The following is a 20379-nucleotide window of genomic DNA, read 5'->3' on the forward strand; positions in this document are numbered from 1 at the left end:
TTAATAATTTGTATATTAATGTATAAATAAAAAATAAGTTTATGATTCCTAAATATTAAGATTCTAGAATATTATCTTTAGAATCTAATAAGAAAAGAATTGTATTATCTTTAGAACTGTATTAAACCAGATTTTTTGAAGTATAATTATATTTTCTATCCGAAATTTAAGAAAAATCAGAAGACTGAATCGAGCAATTCTAGAGACGTCCGCATCCTCTTTTATATATATATATATAGGGGCTTACTCCACTAGAAACTAAATTAGCCTAGAAACTAGAAACTGGTCCCTGGACAATTTTTCATCACTGTTTTTAACTACAAAAATTACTCATTTGTATATCAGGAATCACTATTTTATATATGCGAAATCTGACAAATATAAGTATATAAATACACATATATGCAACGTATATCATCATCATCTTCAATCATACGGCATTAATTAAGCTCCCAGCATAATTATCAACCCCTCCCACTAACCCCGTCGTCATCTACAACCATGATTTGTCTATCACTGTTAGGTCCTATAAATTCACTATATAATCTGATATAGTGATCACAATCTGTAACACAGTAAGACAATATAAGAGCTTGAAAGCAGTAAACTCTTATTCACAAAGCTTGAAATGGTTACAAAAACTCTCTCAGTGATTTATAATGTATCACTAAGAGCTGCTAGGGTTCTGTAAAATATACTCGATAACTCAACTCATATAGAGTAACCCTAATCTGTGTTTATATAGACACTGTTACAAAATCAATCTCTGATTTGATATCCTATAAATCAGCTATGAATTCTATCAATCAAAGATTGCTCCAGTTTTCTGTTTAGTTTCCATAGTCAGCAAATCACTCCTCCGCTTCTATCCTTCCTTGAAGTATATCCGCTTCTGAGCTTTTTCCACGTGTAAACTCTGTCGAGTCTTGACTATGTAAACTCTGATCAGACTTTATCAAACTCTGTCAGACTTTATCAAACTCTGTCAGACTTTACTAAACTCTGATCAGCTTCCATATTAAACTCTGATGATTCCTGTTCTAAAACAAACTTTAAGAACATTAGTAATCATCAATTATATCTAACAATCTCCCCCAACTTGTGCATGAATAAGTTATGTGCAAGTTAACAGATAATTGATGATGTCAAAACATTTAAGTCAAATGCAACAGAGTTTAACTATATAACAGAAAACTTTTAAAACTTACAGATACTTTACTCCTTAGCTGCATAGATTCCATTTGCTGTCTTTAGATACTCTCTGAGGAGTTCTTTCTCAGCTTCTTCAAGCACTGTAATCATTTGTCTCTTGATCTCTCTCAGCTCTGGATCTGAAACTCCAGTTTGATAAATTGCAGCTCTGAGATCATAGATCTTATTCTTCTTCAAGTCCCTATCCAGCCTGATATTGTAAGCTTTATCAGACTCTTCATTAAATGCAAGAGTTCTGATTCCACCTATTGTTTCAATCTTTGCTGAATTTTTCTTCATCTCCACCAGCTGTCCTTTATGATTGAGGTATTTAGGAATGAAAAGTCCAGCATTTTTGTTTCCTGTAATCCCCATCTTTCTTCTGATTTGATCTTTTAGCAGGTTGGAGATGTGTTGTCCTGACTTGTTCTTTACTTGAAATATGTATGATACATATCTCAATTCTTCCCAGTGTTTAGCATATAGATCTGCTTCAAGTACTCTAAACACTGTTCCATCAGACATGAAGTAGATAAGGATATTATCTCCTCTGTCATTTTTTACCAACTGGACTGAATCAAGTTTGTCCATTCTGTCTTGCAATACTCCAATCTTGGGAGCACAGAGAGATGAGGGGTCATCTGGTCTTGATCCTATACTCTGATCAAATTTTTCATACTTGGATCCCAGCCCTCCTTTATCTCTTCCTGCCTTTTGATGAGAAAATGGTTTAATTGAGCCTTTTTCAAAACTTATTTCAGTCATCAGAGTAGGCTTTGCAAATCCAGCCAGTGGAGTAGTTGTTGGTTTGAACACAGCTTGAGCTTTGTCAGAGACTGTGTCTTTCTTTGCTTCCTTATTGACTTGAGCTGTGTCAGAGGTCAATCTTTCTTTTTGAGGTTCTGCAACATGAGCTTTTTCAGAGATTGCAGCTTCTGTTTTCTTTTCCTTCACAACTTGATCCTTGTCAGAGGTTGTAGGCTTCTTCTTTTCCCAGCCTTTCTCCAGATTTTCATCTACTTTGCTTTTACCCTTGGAGGTGTATTCATCTTCAGAGTATACCTTTTTGACTGGTAAACTCTGATCAGCAACAGTAGATTCCTTGATCAGTATTCCTTTTTCTTTTGGCTTGGTAGTTGACTTTGCAGGCTTTTGGATCTTTCTAGAGTTTATGGCTTCAATATGTTCCTTTTTCAGCTCAGCTTCCTCTGCAGCAATCAACTCCAAATTCAAATTTGCTTCTGGATTTTCTTGTTCAAAAACCAATCTAGCAAGCTCTTCATCAGTCATGGGTTTGTCTGATCCAGTCACTGGTCTTTGATTAGATCCAGATGTGATGTTGTGAGTTGGACCAGACTTTGTGCTTTGCTTAGATTGTTTCTGACTGTCAGAGTTTGAAACTCTTCCACCAGTCCCTGCTTGAAATCTCTTGTGCTTGGTGAAATCATCAATATCATCATCATCATCCTTCTTCTTCCTCTTCAGAGTTTGAGTAGTAGACTTGCATTTGACTTGAGCTACTCTCTCCCCCTTTTTGACATCATCCTCATCAGGAATCAATATGGATGTGATCAGAGAAAGTGAAGTTTGTATGGCTTCAAGCTGTTTGGACATCTTTTCTTGATTTGATTCAATCATGGTCATCCGTTTGTCCAGAGATTCATTAGCAGTTACCAGCTTCTGTACATTCTCTTTCATAGGATTGATGGTCCTCTTCTTTTCCAGTTCATTTGTCTCCTTGACTTTTGCCACCTCTGTTCTTAGACCATCTATTGATTTAGATGTCTGGGCATGAGCAGGATGAAATGTCTTCAGATATAGAATTGTGCCCTTGAGGCTTGACATAACATCAGAGTTTGTAATTTTCTGTTCTGCCATAGATAAGAACTCTTCAGCTTTAGGTGTTTCCAAGGAATGCTGGTGACTCAACCAGAGTTTATCCCATACTTCATTTGGAGGATCAACTTGAAGATCCCTGGGAAGTGGCTCAGAGTCTGTGGTCAGAGTTTGTAGCCTGGCAGTATACTGGCTAGTAGACTCCCACTTTTGTTGAGTCAAAGGAACTCCATCATTTCCATCATTTTCAGAGGAACTATCATCATCCTCAGTATCAGCCTCAGAGTTTGCTTTGTCAGCATCAGGAACAGGATCAGCAACTTTCTCCACACTGTCTTGAGCAGATTTTCCTTTAGCTTCAGACTGTGATTTGATAGTCTCTTCACCAGTCTGAGCAAGAGATTGCAGAGCTTCCATAGCTACCCTGTCAGATTCATCAACTACATCAGACCTGTAGTTGTCTGGAGCTGTATCATGAACTATGGCACCTTCTGGAATTTTCATTGGAGAAGTAGGAATTTGAGTAGAAGGTCCATGATCAGATACTGGAGTATGAAGATCAGCCATATTTGCTCCAGCTTCAGTTGTGGTAGGTTCTTTGCAAACAATTTCTTCATCTACCTCAGATGAAGTAGAAGATGCTGTAGGAGATTGCAAAGGAACAGCTGTGATAGGAAGCACCATCAGAGCTTGAGAATTTTCAGCTACTGGAGTTGATGGTGTTTGTTCTTCCTCAACTGTGAAATCTGTGATTTCAGTAATTGGAACTTTTGCTCTTGCAGGCTTGTTAGCCCTTCTTTTGAATCGAGCTGGCTTTTGAGGACTGACTTGAACAGGTTCAGAGACTGTTGTAGGAGTAGGTTCAGAGTTTGCAACTTGTGCAGTTTCTAGATCATCATATTCATATGCTGCAACAAGTCTTCTTCTTTTCTTCTGCTTTGGAGGAGAAGCAGCTTTATTGTGGACATTATCAGAGTTTGCAGCATCAGAGTTTGCTGGTTTATCAGACTTTGTCTTTAGAACTTGTGTATCAACAGAGGTTCTGGTTTTGGTTGTAGAGGGTTGGTCATCAGACTTTGTAGATTTGGATGGTTTTGTAGTTGATGATCTTTGTTTTCTGGTGATTGTGGGAGAGGTTGGATGTTGTGGTTGAGGTTGTTGAGGCTGTTGTTGTGGTGCCTGAGGAAGGTTCAGCCTTGCTCTGAAAGGAGCTGGGATTTGCAGAGGCCTGAGAACTGGTCTCTTCTCATCTTTAGATATGAGATCCTTAAAAGCCCTTTTATGAAGTTTAAAAGGTTTGATCTCATCTGCAGCATCAAAATCCACTTCTCCAACAGTGGCATTAAACAACAATTGGCAAAATCTTGAGAAATATATAACATTCCTGTTCTCAAGCATTCTTTCACCAATATTTCTAAGAACTAATCTACCAAAATCAAAAGCAGTAGAATAGATCAGAGAATACCCGATTTGTAGCATGTCCATTGGAATAGCATCCCAGTTTGTAGATTTCTTCTGGAAAGCTCTGGTAACGCAATCAAAGAAAAAACTCCACTCCTTATTGAGCCATGGACGCTTCAACTGACCCAGTTTATCCAGAGATTCGTAGTACCCCAATTCAAGCATCATTGATCTGAGATTTGCATCTCCATTGGTAATGTACGCAGAATGTTCTGGCAAGTTAAGTGCCTGACGAACTGTTGCTGGAGTAACTGCATACTCCTCCCCGTCATAGGAAAACACAATTGATGGTGATCCATCTGCACCACCATTGTCATATGCACCCGTCTTCCAAAAGCTGATGATTTGGCTTCCTGAAAGTCTTGCAGGAGCGGTGAGAGCGGTACCGATGACACTTTGTGCCAAGAATCGCTGAAAGGGATGATAATCCCTTGGGGCTTCAGCAGTGTCAAGGATGGCTGCATAGTTATTAGGAACGAATTCAACACCTGCCAAGATAAAAGCTGTAGTGGCCATTAGAACAGAGATTATGAAAAGAAGATGTTTGAGGAAATGTGTAGACGAAGATTTGAATTTCAGAGAACAGAGTGTAAGAGTTTTGTTTAGAAGGTGAATAATAAGCAATAAAATCTGATCTGAAAAACTCTTCAGATTTTGTTGAACTGAGCACGCATGGGCTTTTTGTTCAATCAGACACCTGTCAAAATATAACTGGTAGATGAGTGTTAGTGGGATGGAGAAACGAGAGTAGTAATCATGATTGCAGTAAAACATGCGCAGTAATAAATGCTGATTACACGTTCTCCTATTAAAATGTTTTGCATGTAAACCCACTAATAATACATCCGTTTGAAACACATTCTCTTCACATTCTCTGAATATTTGAGAAAAAAAATCAAGATTAAATCTCTCGAATTTTTAAACTCTGAGATTTAAGACAAAGAAATTAAATTTCTGCGAACCTCAGAATAAAGACATAATTTTCAGAATATTCATCAATAAATCAGAGTTTGTTCTGAAATCCATAGCTCAATAATGTGCTTGTGAAATGTGTGTGGTCATGTTAAATCAGAGAATATAAAATTTCACAATTTCGTAATTATAAGGTAGACTTTGAATAATTTATTCAAACTCTCAAAACTTAGACTAGGACATACTCTGAAGATAATCAATAATCTACCCCCTTTTTTTTTTTTTTTTTTTTTTTTTTTTCATCAGGACGCTTCTCAGTGTGAGTGAGGCACGACCTTTAAATATACTATTGCATTAGTATTTCTCCAGTAATCAGAGATTGTGACTGGTCACCATAGATTATAAAATCTTAGCAATTACTTAATACCAGCAAATGTTTGGTTCTTCCCAGTCACTGTCATATTAACATCTAAGATCTCAAAGGAGTACCATGTTTATTTTTCAGGGGGTTTTGTCTCAGGTAATAAAAACATCAGAGTTTATAATCACTGTCTAGTATATGAGAGAAAATTTAAATTAATCAGTCTCACTTATAATTAAGATATGTGAAGTAGTAGAGTCTCAATGATATCAGCATGCATAGTGTGAACTAGTGTAGCACAAAATTGAGATCAGGATTAAGGAACTTAGTTGAGATTCATGATTACTCATTCAGAACATGCTTCATGGTATCTTCATAGGTGTTTTGTCTCAGAGAAGATAAAAAAATGAGATCACTTATCAAGATTCAGAGTTGTAGAAGCATCAGAGAATATTATCAGAGAATGTTATCAGAGTAAAGCAAACAGAGTATATTATCAGAGAATGTCATCAGATTTTATCAATCAGAGTATATCATGGCAGATGTGTGAGTAATACATATGGTAAATTTGACAAGTTAAATTTTAAAGATCTAACCAATATGTTTACTCAGTTCCTGATATCATTCCTAGCTCATTCACCAGCCTAGTAAAAGTTGCTTCACTTAATGGCTTGGTGAAAATGTCTGCTAGCTGCTGTTCAGTAGGAACAAAGTGAAGTTCAATGGTTCCTTCCTCCACATGCTCCCTTATAAAATGATATCTTATACTGATGTGCTTTGTCAGAGAATGTTGAACTGGATTTCCTGTCATAGCAATAGCACTTTGGTTATCACAATAAATAGGAATTTTAGAGAAGGATAACCCATAGTCCAACAGTTGATTCTTCATCCAAAGAATTTGAGCACAACAGCTGCCTGCAGCAATATACTCTGATTCTGCTGTTGATGTTGAGATGGACTTCTGCTTCTTACTGTACCAAGAAACTAGTCTTCCACCCAGAAATTGACAACTCCCACTTGTGCTTTTCCTGTCAATTTTGCAACCTGCAAAATCTGCATCAGAGTATCCAATAAGACTAAAATCTGATTCTCTAGGGTACCATAGTCCCAATGATGTGGTTCCCTTGAGATATCTGAATATCCTCTTTACTGCAATCAGATGAGGTTCTCTTGGATCTGCCTGAAATCTTGCACATAGACATGTGGCATACATAATGTCTGGTCTACTTGCAGTCAGATAAAGCAATGATCCAATCATTCCTCTATAGTTTGTGATATCCACTGATGCACCAGTATCTTTGTCTAGTTTTGTTGCTGTTGCCATAGGAGTAGTTGCAGCAGAACTGTCTTGCATACCAAATTTCTTTAAAAGATTTCTGGTATACTTGGCTTGATTTATAAAAATCCCAGCTTCAGTCTGTTCAACTTGTAAACCCAGAAAATAACTGAGTTCCCCCATCATGCTCATTTGGTACCTAGACTGCATGAGCTTGGCAAATCTTTGACAGAGTTTAGCATTATGGAGCCAAAAATAATGTCATCAACATAGATTTGAACTAAAAGCAGATCATTGCCATGATTCAAATAAAACAGAGTTTTATCTATGGTACCTCTAGTAAATCCACTTTCAAGAAGAAATTGAGCTAGAGTTTCATACCATGCCCTTGGAGCCTGCTTTAGTCCATAAAGTGCTTTGTCCAACCTGTAGACATAGTCTGGATGTTTTGGATCCACAAAACCTGGAGGTTGTTCAACATATACCTCTTCATCCAGTTTCCCATTTAGAAAAGCACTTTTGACATCCATCTGAAATACTTTGAATTTCTTGTGAGCAGCATAGGCCAGAAAGATTCTGATTGCCTCCAATCTTGCAACTGGAGCAAATGTCTCATCATAATCAATACCTTCCTGTTGTGAATACCCTTTTGCCACAAGCCTTGCTTTATTTCTTGTAATGACACCCTCACTGTCAGTTTTGTTTCTGAACACCCATTTTGTACCAACTATGGATCTGTCTTTAGGTCTTGGTACTAGGGTCCATACTTTGTTTCTCTCAAACTCATTTAGCTCCTCTTGCATGGCTTGAATCCAGTCAGCATCTTGAAGAGCTTCCTCCACTTTCTTTGGTTCAGTTTGAGACAGAAAGCAATGATGTAAACACTCATTTGCTGTAGCTGTCCTTGTTTGCACACCTGCTTCTGGATTTCCAATTATTAAATCAGGTGTGTGAGATTTTGTCCACTTCCTAGCATGTGGAAGTTGACCATTTTCATCATTGGATCCTCCCCCTTGATCCATGCTCTCTTGATTCTGTTGATTATTCTCTGTAGCTCCCCCTGTATTTGTGCTATCAGAGTTTGAATCAGTATTCTCTGATGAGTTTGAGTCAGCATTCTCTGAGGAATCTTGGGTAGAGTCTGAAACATTCTGATGCTCCCCCTCAGCAAGTGCTCCATCATCATGAACTTGTAAATTTTCATCAGAGTTTGCTGTATCTTTTTCACAGTCAGAGTTTGACTGCTCATCAGAGTTTATCGAATCAGAGAATATTTCTTCATTTTCAAAATGCAGTTCTTCATGATCATCCATATCAGTTAAGCCCATGATTTTCTTGTCATCAAATGACACATGTATGGATTCCATGATCACCTTGGTTCTTAGATTGTAGACTCTGAAGGCCTTTGTTATCAGAGGATAACCTACAAAGATGCCTTCATCAGCTTTTAGATCAAACTTGGTAAGCTGTTCTGGATGAGTCTTCAAGACAAAGCATTTGCACCCAAATATATGAAAATACTTCAGATTTGGCTTCTTTTTCTTCACCATCTCATATGGGGTCTTGCCATGCTTATTAATCAAGGTTGCATTTTGAGTGAAACAGGCTGTTTGAACAGCTTCTGCCCAGAAATAAGTAGGCAATTTAGCCTCATCAAGCATAGTTCTGGCAGCTTCTATAAGAGTCCTGTTTTTCCTTTCAACTACACCATTTTGCTGTGGTGTACCAGGTGCAGAGAATTGTTGCACTACACCTCTTTCTTTGCAGAACTCTTCCATTGTTGAATTTCTGAACTCAGTTCCATTATCACTTCTAATGATCTTCACTTTGTCTTCAGATCCATGGTCCAGTTGTGTCACATGATCCATCAGATGCAAGGCTGTTTCATCTTTAGAGTGAAGAAAATATACCCAAGTGTATCTGGTATACTCATCAACAATGACAAGAGCATATTTCTTCCTTGCAATAGATGGTACATTAACTGGTCCAAATAGATCAACATGTAGAAGATGATATGGTTTCTTTATTGAGAATTCAGTCTTACTCTTGAAGGATGTCTTTCTCTGCTTGGCCTTTTGACATGAATCACATAATCCATCAGATGTAAGTAGTGATTCAGGGAGTCCTCTCACAAGCTTTTTCTTTATAAGCTCATTTATGGAGTTGAAGTTTAGGTGTGAGAGCTTCTTATGCCACTTCCAACTTTCTTCTGCAGAGATCCTTGTAGACAAGCAGATTGCTTTTCCTTCAGAGTTTGTAGGCAAGTGGATTTCATAAATATTCCCATGTCTGTGAGCGATCACTGCCACTTTGCCTGTTGACTTGCTTACTATCTCACTGTGTTCTTCATAGAAATCAACATGATATCCTCTGTCACAGATTTGACTGACAGAGAGTAAATTGTGTTTTAGCCCTTGAACAAGAGCTACATTTGATATGATGACATTTCCAAGATTGATGTTGCCATATCCCAGAGTCCTTCCTATGTTGCCATCTCCATAAGAAACACTTGGGCCAGGCTTCTCCACAAACTCTGACAGCAGGGACTTATTTCCTGTCATGTGTCCTGAACATCCACTGTCCAAGACTAGAATATTCTTCCTGTTGCCCTGCAATCACAAAGACCACTAATTGTTAGTTTTAAGGACCCAGACTTGCTTGGATCCCTTGGCCTTATTAAGTTTGTTAGCTTTTGCAGCGGTATTATTATCAAAGTTTGAGCTAACAGACTTTGCAACAGAGTTTGTACTAGAAACAGATTTTGTACTTGCAGAGCTTTTATTAAACTTCTTCAAAGAAGGTTTCAATTGATAATAATCATAATACAAACTATGATATTCTTTGCAAGTATAAATAGAATGCCATAAACTACCACAATGAAAACATGGATCTTGTGGTTTATATCTAATACTGCTTTTTCTAACTCCAGACTTTTTAGGTAAAGAGTTAATGTCCTTGTTCTTCCTGCAAAAATTAGCAAGATGATTAGTATTACCACAGTTATGGCATGTCTTCCTAGGTGCATTTGGAACAGGCATGTAGTTATTACTCTTGTCTATTCCAATCTTGCCATTTCTGTTCTTCCTAGGCTCCTTGTTTTTGTCATCAGACTTTACTTCTTTAAGCTTGTGTTTAAGCTGTTTCTGAGTCATCAGTCCTATGTTAACCTGTTTGGGCTTATCAGAATTTAAATTTTTGTTAATCTCTGATTTTGGTCTACTCTGTTTAGACTTAGAGGATTCAACAACAAATTTGACAGGTTTAACCTTAGGTTTTTTGAGTTTTAATAAACTCTGTTTTTGATGACTCAGCTTCTGAGTTATCAGTGTAACCTAGTCCCTTCTTCCAGTTTCCACTACCTAAGATATCCTGAGTAGTTTTGCCTGAATTAGTCCATGTTTTAATAATTTCCCTTTCCTTAGCAAGTTCTGATTGAAGAGATGCATACCTCTTTAATAATTCATCTTTGACAATGACAGCATCATCTCTTTCTTTCTGAACTTCCAACATCTGAACTAATTCTTTTTCTAGATAATCATTCCTTTTCTTTACACTTAGAGTTTCAGATTTTAATCTTTCATTTTCTAAAGTCTGATCTCTAAAGCTGGTATGCAAAGTTTTAAGAAACAATCTTAACTCAGTTATATCTTCAGTATCAAAGGCAAGAGTAGAATGAGGTACCTTAGCAGGAGATTCAGAGTTGTTGTCAGTGTTTGCCATCAGAGCATAATTGACTTCTTCTTCTGAATCAGATGTATCTGTCCAGTTTCCTTTCTTGGTGATAAAGGCTTTTTCTTTTTCCTTTTTGGCTTTCTTGCATTCAGATGCAAAGTGACCCTTTTCACCACAGTTGAAACAGGTATACTTGTCAGCTTTTCCAGCTTTCCCTTCCTTGCCCTCATTCTTCTTGAAATTCTTCTTATCATAAACTCTGTCAGAGTTTCTGTCTTTCCTTGAAAAACTTTTGCCTTTGTTGAACTTTTTGTAGGCCAATTTCTTGAAGCTTTTCACCATCAATGCTGCTAACTGCATCATTTCATCATCACTGTCATCAGAGTCTGAGACATCAGAGTTTAAGTCATCAGAGTTTGATGACTCAATGTCAGACTTTGTGACATGAGCTTTTCCTTTATTCTTAGCAGCTTCTTCTTGAACTTTCAGAGCAACAGACTTTGATTTTCCTCCATGACGTTTGCTCCTTTGCTCCATTTCAAGTTCATGAGTCTTCAGTCTTCCATAAACATCATCAAGAGACATTTCTCCAAGATCAAGATTGTCTCTTATTGTGGTGACTTTCAAATCCCATTTTTCAGGAAGAGCCAGAAGGAATTTGAGATTTGAGTCTTCAAGATCATATTCCTTGTCCACCAGAGATAAGTCATTCAACAGTTTGACAAATCTGTCATACAGATCTGTCAGAGACTCACCAGATTTTGAGTCAAAGTGCTCATACTCCTGTGTAAGGATTGTTTTTCTGTTTTTCTTAATGGCCTGAGTTCCTTGACATCTGGTTTCCAGAGCATCCCAGATTTGTTTAGCAGTTTTGCACCCAATTACCCTATTAGACATTGCATTGTCAAGGGCACTGTGCAAAAGGTGTTTCACCTTTGAGTCTTTACTAATTGACAGGATGTCCTCAGGGGTATAATCTTTCTTTTCTTTTGGAACCATCTTCTGAGGTTCATCAGCAAGCCCAACAGAGAGCTTGGTGGGCATATGTGGTCCATCAAAGATCCTGTCAAGATATTCTGGATCAACAGAGTCTAAGAATATTATCATTCTCTCTTTCCAGACTGGATATTCAGATGCCTTAAGGATTGGAACTCTAAAGGATGAAGCTTGTGATTTTTCAGACATGATTGTGTTTAAGATCTCACTGTAGTAATCTTAACAGAGCTGGCTCTGATACCACTTGTTAGGTCCTATAAATTCACTATATAATCTGATATAGTGATCACAATCTGTAACACAGTAAGACAATATAAGAGCTTGAAAGCAGTAAACTCTTATTCACAAAGCTTGAAATGGTTACAAAAACTCTCTCAGTGATTTATAATGTATCACTAAGAGCTGCTAGGGTTCTGTAAAATATACTCGATAACTCAACTCATATAGAGTAACCCTAATCTGTGTTTATATAGACACTGTTACAAAATCAATCTCTGATTTGATATCCTATAAATCAGCTATGAATTCTATCAATCAAAGATTGCTCCAGTTTTCTGTTTAGTTTCCATAGTCAGCAAATCACTCCTCCGCTTCTATCCTTCCTTGAAGTATATCCGCTTCTGAGCTTTTTCCACGTGTAAACTCTGTCGAGTCTTGACTATGTAAACTCTGATCAGACTTTATCAAACTCTGTCAGACTTTATCAAACTCTGTCAGACTTTACTAAACTCTGATCAGCTTCCATATTAAACTCTGATGATTCCTGTTCTAAAACAAACTTTAAGAACATTAGTAATCATCAATTATATCTAACAATCACCCTTTGTCATCATAACTTGCCATTACTAACGATTATCTACCATCACCACACACCTCATCCCGTCATTTGCTACCATCATGGACCTCCTATAACTATAATTGATCATCAATAATTGACCATCAATATTAATCATAAGTAAATCTTCTCAATTATCAAAGATAATAACTGATGATTTTACTGCATAACATAGTGATTAACAACATAGAAATTAGTGATTTTTATAGTTGTAAACAGTGATCGAAGGAGTGGTTTCTAGTTTCTAGAATAATATTGGTTTCTATTTGATCAGTTGCATATATATATATATATATATATATAGGCTCATGATCAAATACAAACCACTCTTAAAATAAAAACTAAAAACCACTATTTGAATTCTTGTAATTACTAAATGCACTCCACTAAAACAAATGTTTAATGAGTAAAGCCCACCCACCCAGCTCATCTTCCCCGATCAAATGTTACCCAGAAAACCAATACTACCACTCACCTCCTCCCCGCCCTGATTTCACCATCATATGCACTAACTTTATCCCTCCCTTCCTCTCTCCGTCATCAATATCCTTGCTCTCTCTCTCTCTCCGCCATCACCAACTCCGTCTTCTCTCCGTCATCAGCACCTCCATCTTTTCCCTTCTCCTCCCTTGCTCTTTTTTCGACGATCTCTCCCTCTCAATCTCGTGGACGTACGACTAGACTCTGTCATGGATTATAATGTTGTCAAGTTTTGATATACCCGTTGATATATTTACAAAAATCAATGAATTCTACTGTACAAATTTAGTGATATGAGCTTCATGAATTAGTGATATTCTCTTTGTAATTTAGTGATGTGTGTTGCAAAACTTGGTGAAAACTCCCGAAAATTGGGGAAAATATGCAGATCTGTTCTTGTACTTGATTCTGGTGGTGGTGGCAGTGATGTAGTTGGCGGTGGAGATGAAGGTGTTGGACATGGATGGAGTTAATGGAGTAACGAGATGGAGGTCGTCGACGAGGAGAAGATGAAGAAGGATAAATGGGAAGTGGGTTGGATTCGTTGGTTGTAGATACGATGGAGGCGAACATGGAGGGTCAGCAGACATGGATGGGGTGGCGGCAGACATGGATGGGATGGCGGCATGAAGTTGCTGGATTGGAGGAGAAGGTGGGGTTGTGGGAGAATTTGGTGATATTCTCCTTAGAATTTAGTGATATTCCAGCTGGGTTTTTAGTTTGTAGAATAAGAAGGTTTGTATTGGAGTAGTACTCTATATATATATATATATATATATATATATATATATATATATATATATATATATATATATATATATATATATATATATATATATATATATGAGTTAAGCTCCTTAGAGACATGTTTAGTTTAGAGACTTTGGAGACCTACTCCTCCACCGTTAGATTAAAAATAGAACAGGCGGCTAGGATTAAAAGGTAATGTTTTTTTGATTTAAAGAAAAAGCTACGTTGAATTTCAAATGTTCTTATCCCGCAAAACAAGAAGCAAAGGCAGTTACAAAATCTCTGCCACTGTAATCACGCGATTGTGTGGCGCTTTCAGCGGGGATCAAGTGATCGTATTTTCTCGGAGTGGACACAGTTCAATTTGGATTCAACATCTCAATTGAGTAACTCGGAGTGCAGAACCTGAGTAATCATGAGTTCAGGTATTACAAAATATCAACAATTTTACACTCGAGATTGACAGATGTTAAATTAGTTGGTGCATGTTGTGATTTTGCTTGTGCGAGGGATATTTTTGGTTTGTTATTCACCCAAATTGATAATTCCCCAAATCATAACTGCAAGATACTATACCAGTTTAGTTGTTTTTGCTTTCTAATACTTTATGTCATGCCCTGCATTTCAAGTCACCTAATATATTAGTGGAAGATATTATCCTTCACTAATATTGTTTTGTTTTCACCTTTTTATGTGTGACTGAGATTATTGTGATGCTGCATGTAGTCGGTTATGGTGTACATGAATAAGTTGTATCAGTCTGAATTTAGATACTCGACTAGGTTTAAGCAAATAAGTCTGAATTCAGTCTGAAAATAGAACTGAACAGTTATTTAGAGTGTTCTGCGCTGAACTGTTTGGATGAGAGAGCATAAATTTAATTATTTACTTATTTTAATTAGTAATGAGAAAAAGATGTTTAAAGAATTATGTGGTTACGGAACATATAATATTAACTTAAGCGTAAAGTGTGCTAGATACTAATTATTGTTTTATACTGTTGACTGAAATTTGAAGTGCGTCAAAGACGAAGCAATCGGCTAATTTTTTCTCCCTGGCTGAATAAGCGGTGCAAAAAAACGCCTAGTTATGTTGATCTTGAAGCAGAGGATGAGGCTAGTGTGGAAGAAACTATATCATTCACAAGGAATGTAAACTGGGGGGGTGGTTTGGGCAGAGCACGGAAGCTTAGTGGGAAAGCAGATGACAGCGTGCTGAAGGACAAAATCGTAATAGATTGCAGCTCTGGAAAGAAGGATACGACAGTGGCAACTAGTAGTGAGGACGAAGATTTTGTCACACCAGCAGAAAAGTTTAGGGATAGCAACGAATCTGAGGACAAAAGGATTACTGGAAAGAAAAGGAAACAGACCTCTGCTAAAGGGAAGACAGGAACAGTAAAAAGAGGTTTATCTGCACTTAGAGGAAATCAAAGCAAAAATGGTAGTGTGACTAAGGCTACAGGGAAATCAAAATCTAGCGGAGGAAGGGTGCAGGTTTATTCGCACTTCTAAAGAAGCACAATGGCTTAATTTTTTAATTATCTTGTTGCCACTCATGCATGATATTTTTTATTTATGTTGCTACTGATGCTAGCTCATGCTGAGTTTTCCCCTAGTTGTACATTATGGATTGTTCTGCATTTAACTGGTATATGATTATAATAGATGTAGTACATCTAAATTCTTATTTTGTCACTTGGTACAGGGTACTTGTACTGCTCGAGCTAAAGTGCAAAGAGGAAATTCCAGGCTAGTTGATGTAAAGAGAAGAGTTAAGATTCCAAGTCCCAAAATCAACGAAAAAGGAAAGAAAGTGAGGACATACGATAATTATATACAGAAAAAATTCTCGCCTGCTATCATCAGAGACGTGCTTGAGAATCTTTCGAAAGAGCAATTTGATTGGGCAGTGTCCTCTGGTTTTGGAGACATTTTGAACTTCAGAATGGAGCATTACCCACATCGTCTAGGATACAATGTTGTGGATGCTTTTGTAGAAGATAGTTGTTCTCTGGTTGTGGCAGCTGGGCAAATCAAAATAACAGAAGAGATTGTGCAAAAAACAATTGGCCTCCCACGTGGGTCTGAGAAGATTTTATACAGAAATGCAAAAGGAGCATTTGATTTATGGGGCAAGCAGTTCCCCGATGTTAAAGTCTGTAAGGTGACACCAAAGATGGTTAGGGGAGAACTGGTGTCTAGTGACAAGGCTGATGAAAACTTCAAGTTTAATTTTTTGGTTATGGTCTATAACTTTTTTATAGAAAACAATCAGGGCAGGTACGTATTGAGGGACATGGTGCGTTTTGCTGGGGACATTGACAATTGTGGCAAGTACAACTGGTGTGGCTTACTCGTAGATAAACTGAAGAAGACACATAGGTATTGGGTTGAGGCCAAAAAAAGGAATTTCACAGGCCCATTGCCTTTTTTAATTGTAAGTGCAAATTTGGTTTTTTGGAATTTAAATGTTTAATTTTGTTTCCATTTTAATTGTTGGATTTTATACATGTGCAGTACTTGTATGTGAGTCGTGTTGTAAACAAGGAAACCACCAGAGTGCCGCTGAAGACTCCAGCTTATTACGGTTGGTCTGACATGCTTTTGAAAGAGAGGCAGAACTATGAGTTGAAGAATAGTTGCTTTGGATACGGCGAAATATTGGAGGTATCTACATAAGCTAGGTAATTATTAGAGGTGTAAAAGTGATAATTTTTATTCTTGTGTAACAGATATCAGATGACAAGATCGGGGGAAATGAAAATGTAATGAAATCTCTGAGGGATAAAAATCGTGAACAAATGCTGTTTGGAGAAAAATGTCAGCAAAAACAAGATGTTGCAGAGAGGAAGGAACTAAAGTTGCAGGACAAGTTGTGCCAAAGTGACCAACTGCTTCAGGTAGTACAAAATTAGGGATCTGTTTGATGTGCAAATTAAATTCTGAGTGTAATGCTGTTATTTTTTCTGTTAAGTGTTTATGATTGTGAGTTTACAATGCAGGACAATGTAGACGGTCACGTACGGATGGAGTTGGACAACATCGAAGTTGATGTGAATGTGCGTGTTAGTGTATATAGTTTCTGTGTTTCTTTTATTGGTATCCCTTGACGTAAATAAATTATTTGGAGGCCTTGCAGTACTAATGTAGTGTAGTCTGCATTATGTTAAAATGTGTTTCAGGATGATATAGTGCCAGACAGTGAGGATATAGTAATTGATGAGGCCGGGGTGAGCGCAGATTCTACTATGAAAAGTAATCAGCAGGATCAAAAAATTTTGAAAAGTTTGGTGCAGGACAAATGTTATTCAATCCCAAATGAAGAGGCGGGGCTAACTGAGATTGCTCTTGGAGAAGCAGCAAACAGGGACAACACGAAGGTACTTATCGGAGTTATAATATAGTCAGTAGAATTTAAATCGAATGCATCCTTGTGTCTATGTATTTATTTTTAAGTGGTGCATTTTTAAGGTGATGAACAACGATGTATTTTATGTAGTCAGATAAGTATATAACAAATAAATTTATGTGATTCATTTTGTAATACAATCAGGTATCTAAAGTTGACCCTGTTATTGAACGCGGGACCCAAATTCGAGTTGGAGAGGAAATCGATAGACACTTTGCAGAGGAGGTAAGGCATTATAAGAGGATTTGCACTTATATTTGGTCGTTCGATTCATTATATGAGCATTTTTTTCCTTTGCAGCCATATGTCGAGGGATTTTTGAGTAGCCTTAACCAGTTGGACGTCTTGTACAAAAAGTGTTTAACTGAGTGTGTTACCACATTTGCTCTCTATCCGGATAATAAAAGACTTGCAAATGCGAAAGAGGAGTTCCCTTTCTTTTTCAAATTATTTGAGGAAACAAGCCCAATGACTAAAGGTTTGTGCTCTGCTAGTGAAACACGCAAGAAAGCTGTTGAGACAGAAGAAGACAACGCAGAATTTGTGCCGAGCTTCTCTCTGGGATTGTCACAAATGCCTCTGAAAAACCTTGACATTGAAATGGAGGGAATGTTGCCTGGGAACTTAAAAATACAGATGGATAAGGATGAAGGCAAAAATGGGAATACACACGTAGAAGGTGATACTGATCGAAAGGAAATGGTAAAAGGCAAGAGTGTGGAATGTATTACTGAAAGGCCGAGGCGCGGGTTTGTTCCAGCACAAGTGTGTAGGTCTCCTTTTGTTACAAGAGTGGTTGATGTTAACGCCCACAAGATTGGTGCTGATGAGAAAGATGCATGGGACTGGGTTATGCAAAACAAGCGCAATAAAGAGTAAGCAACCTTGCGTAAACTACGTAAATCATTAATGGATTTTTTTGATGTTGAGGGACAATTTTTTTGTGGAATTTGATTAACTATATCTTATAATCTCATGACTTAGGGAATATTTATTTGAATGGAATGGGCGTTACTGCACAAAGGCTCATTTCCAGTCACTGCATGACAGTAAAATGGTAGAGACGACCTTAATTGACACTTGGAGCTACATCCTTAATGAGAATGAGATACTAAGATCAGAGAATTCTCCACTGAGATTATTTTTGACCACTGAAACTACGGTAAGACGAGGAATTTTATCTGTTTTGATTGGCATACCATATTGACTTTTGTTTCTAAAATCTGTTGTATATTCATGTTCATGCACAGTATGGTCCGTTGCAGTTACAGTATGACCCCTTGAGCAGATATTGCGCTTTCGATGATCATGTAGATTTGGCGCTTGCAATGGCTAATGAAGTGCACAACAAGCAGTACGACGTCAATGACTTCGATTTGGTAAGGCCAGCCATCTGTAAGAGGTCATAGTATTTGGTTTATAGTGTTTACTAAACATTTAAAAATAATCTAGGCCCTAGAATAGGAATGATAGAGCACAACTAAAAATAAAACAATGTAACGAGATTGTAGCAAGTAAATTTTAATGCATCAGATAACAAGAGGACTAAAGATAGTGTGGGACATGATTTGGAAACTGTAGACAAAGTGGTTATAATGATACTATTGCTGAAATTTTCAATTTTAATTTATTGTTTTGTCTTTAAAATAATAAATTGTAGTAGGTAAAATAAAGCCAGAAGTTGATAATGAAATTAGAGGAGTAAATAGTTATTTTTGATATGACCTTTAGTGAAAAATTTCTTTTTTCTTTATCTACAGTTTGTATTCCCAATTTATACTGGGGCGCATCACTATTTAATAGCATATGACTTGAGAAAACCTCGGTGTGAAATATTGGACAATCGAGTTCAGACAGCATCTATTGAGGAAACTTATGGTGATCTTCCAGAGAAATTGGTAAGTTAAATAATGATGTTGTTAGATGATATAGGACTTATATCCATGTGTAAGACTCATGTAACTGATTATTATTTTTTGAAAACAGCATGATTGCTTTTGCCAATTCTTGTCATGCTATGACTTGCCAAAATACCCTCAAATACAAAAATTAGTGCCGGTTGTAGTATCTACTGCATGGCAAACTTCAGAAAATCATAAGGATTGTGGGATTTTCGCTATGCGCCATATGGAAACCTATATGGGAAATTCTTTTTTGTGGAGGAGTGGATTGCGAACAGAAAAGGTATGACTTATTCTAAATTAATTTATTTGAAACATGCGAGTGAATTGTACATGGACCAAAAGTACTAACTGCTTAATTTGTGTGTCCAGGACAACCAGAAGTCTGTTCTGAACAAACTTCGATACATATATTGCCACCGGTTGTTGACGTGGTCTCGCAATCGAAGAAGGAATCTTGCAATCAAAGGCATGAACAAGATTTCAAAACTAAGAAGGAATAACTAGGGAAAAAGTGTGCCAGAAGCTGACTGTCTACATTGCGGCAAAGATCTATTGTCTTCCATTTGAATGTGTGTAGTTTTTTATTAGGTTAAAAAATATAAGACTCCAAAGTGTGGCACTTTTTATGCTGATTGTACCTCGCTGAATTCGAATCTGATTTGTTAAACACTGCTAAACTATTATTTTATGGTTAAGAAAATGAAACTTATTTCGTTTCATCGGGGATATTTGGTATGTGATTGTCATTGTTGCTTGTAATGGTCTTAGAAGCTCCACCTGAGTACGAGATAAAAGTTGGTACTGGGGTGGGGGGGCTGATTTATTTGTAATTCTGAGTGTTCCCCAAAACCTTTATCAACTGTTTAACAATTTGGAGATTACAACAATAATGTACAATGTGAATGAAAATCTAAGATAGTGAACTCCAGACTACTAACAAAGCTAAGATAGTGCTCCTAGACCACTTTGTTCATAACTCAGGTCTGAAAAGTTGAGAAATATGACAGAAAATAACGATGGTGTACAATATAAAAAATCAATGTTGTCATTGCAGAATATAAAGGAAAAACACGAAGAATAGGAGTACACAACTAAGATGGTAAACTGCATCAAACTAAAAAAACTAAGCTGTTGTACTGCAACATACTTTGTTTATAGAGCAGGACAGAAAATATGAAAAATGCACACACTTATATTTTCAGGTTTTAACAAAAGGGATTCTGCACTCAGATTCCGGCTCTTAACAAGAAAATCTTAGAATATATAGTACGGTGAGGAAAATAATAGATGCTCC

General features: G+C 37.1%; 1 protein-coding gene across 1 annotated transcript; it reads left to right on the forward strand.

The window, feature by feature from the left end:
• Nucleotides 1-16295: 16295 nt before the first annotated feature.
• LOC135148469 (uncharacterized) lies at nt 16296-19589 on the forward strand. The gene is made up of 10 exons (XM_064083701.1): nt 16296-16672; nt 16775-16831; nt 16955-17152; nt 17326-17406; nt 17482-18056; nt 18166-18343; nt 18432-18560; nt 18942-19079; nt 19168-19365; nt 19455-19589. Exons 1-10 carry the CDS (start codon nt 16541-16543, stop codon nt 19587-19589), a joined length of 1821 nt encoding a protein of 606 aa, XP_063939771.1. The 5' UTR covers nt 16296-16540.
• The last annotated feature ends 790 nt before the right edge of the window (nt 19590-20379 follow it).

The sequence above is a fragment of the Daucus carota genome, chromosome 8, assembly GCF_001625215.2.
Source record: "Daucus carota subsp. sativus chromosome 8, DH1 v3.0, whole genome shotgun sequence".
NCBI classification, from domain to species: domain Eukaryota; kingdom Viridiplantae; phylum Streptophyta; class Magnoliopsida; order Apiales; family Apiaceae; genus Daucus; species Daucus carota.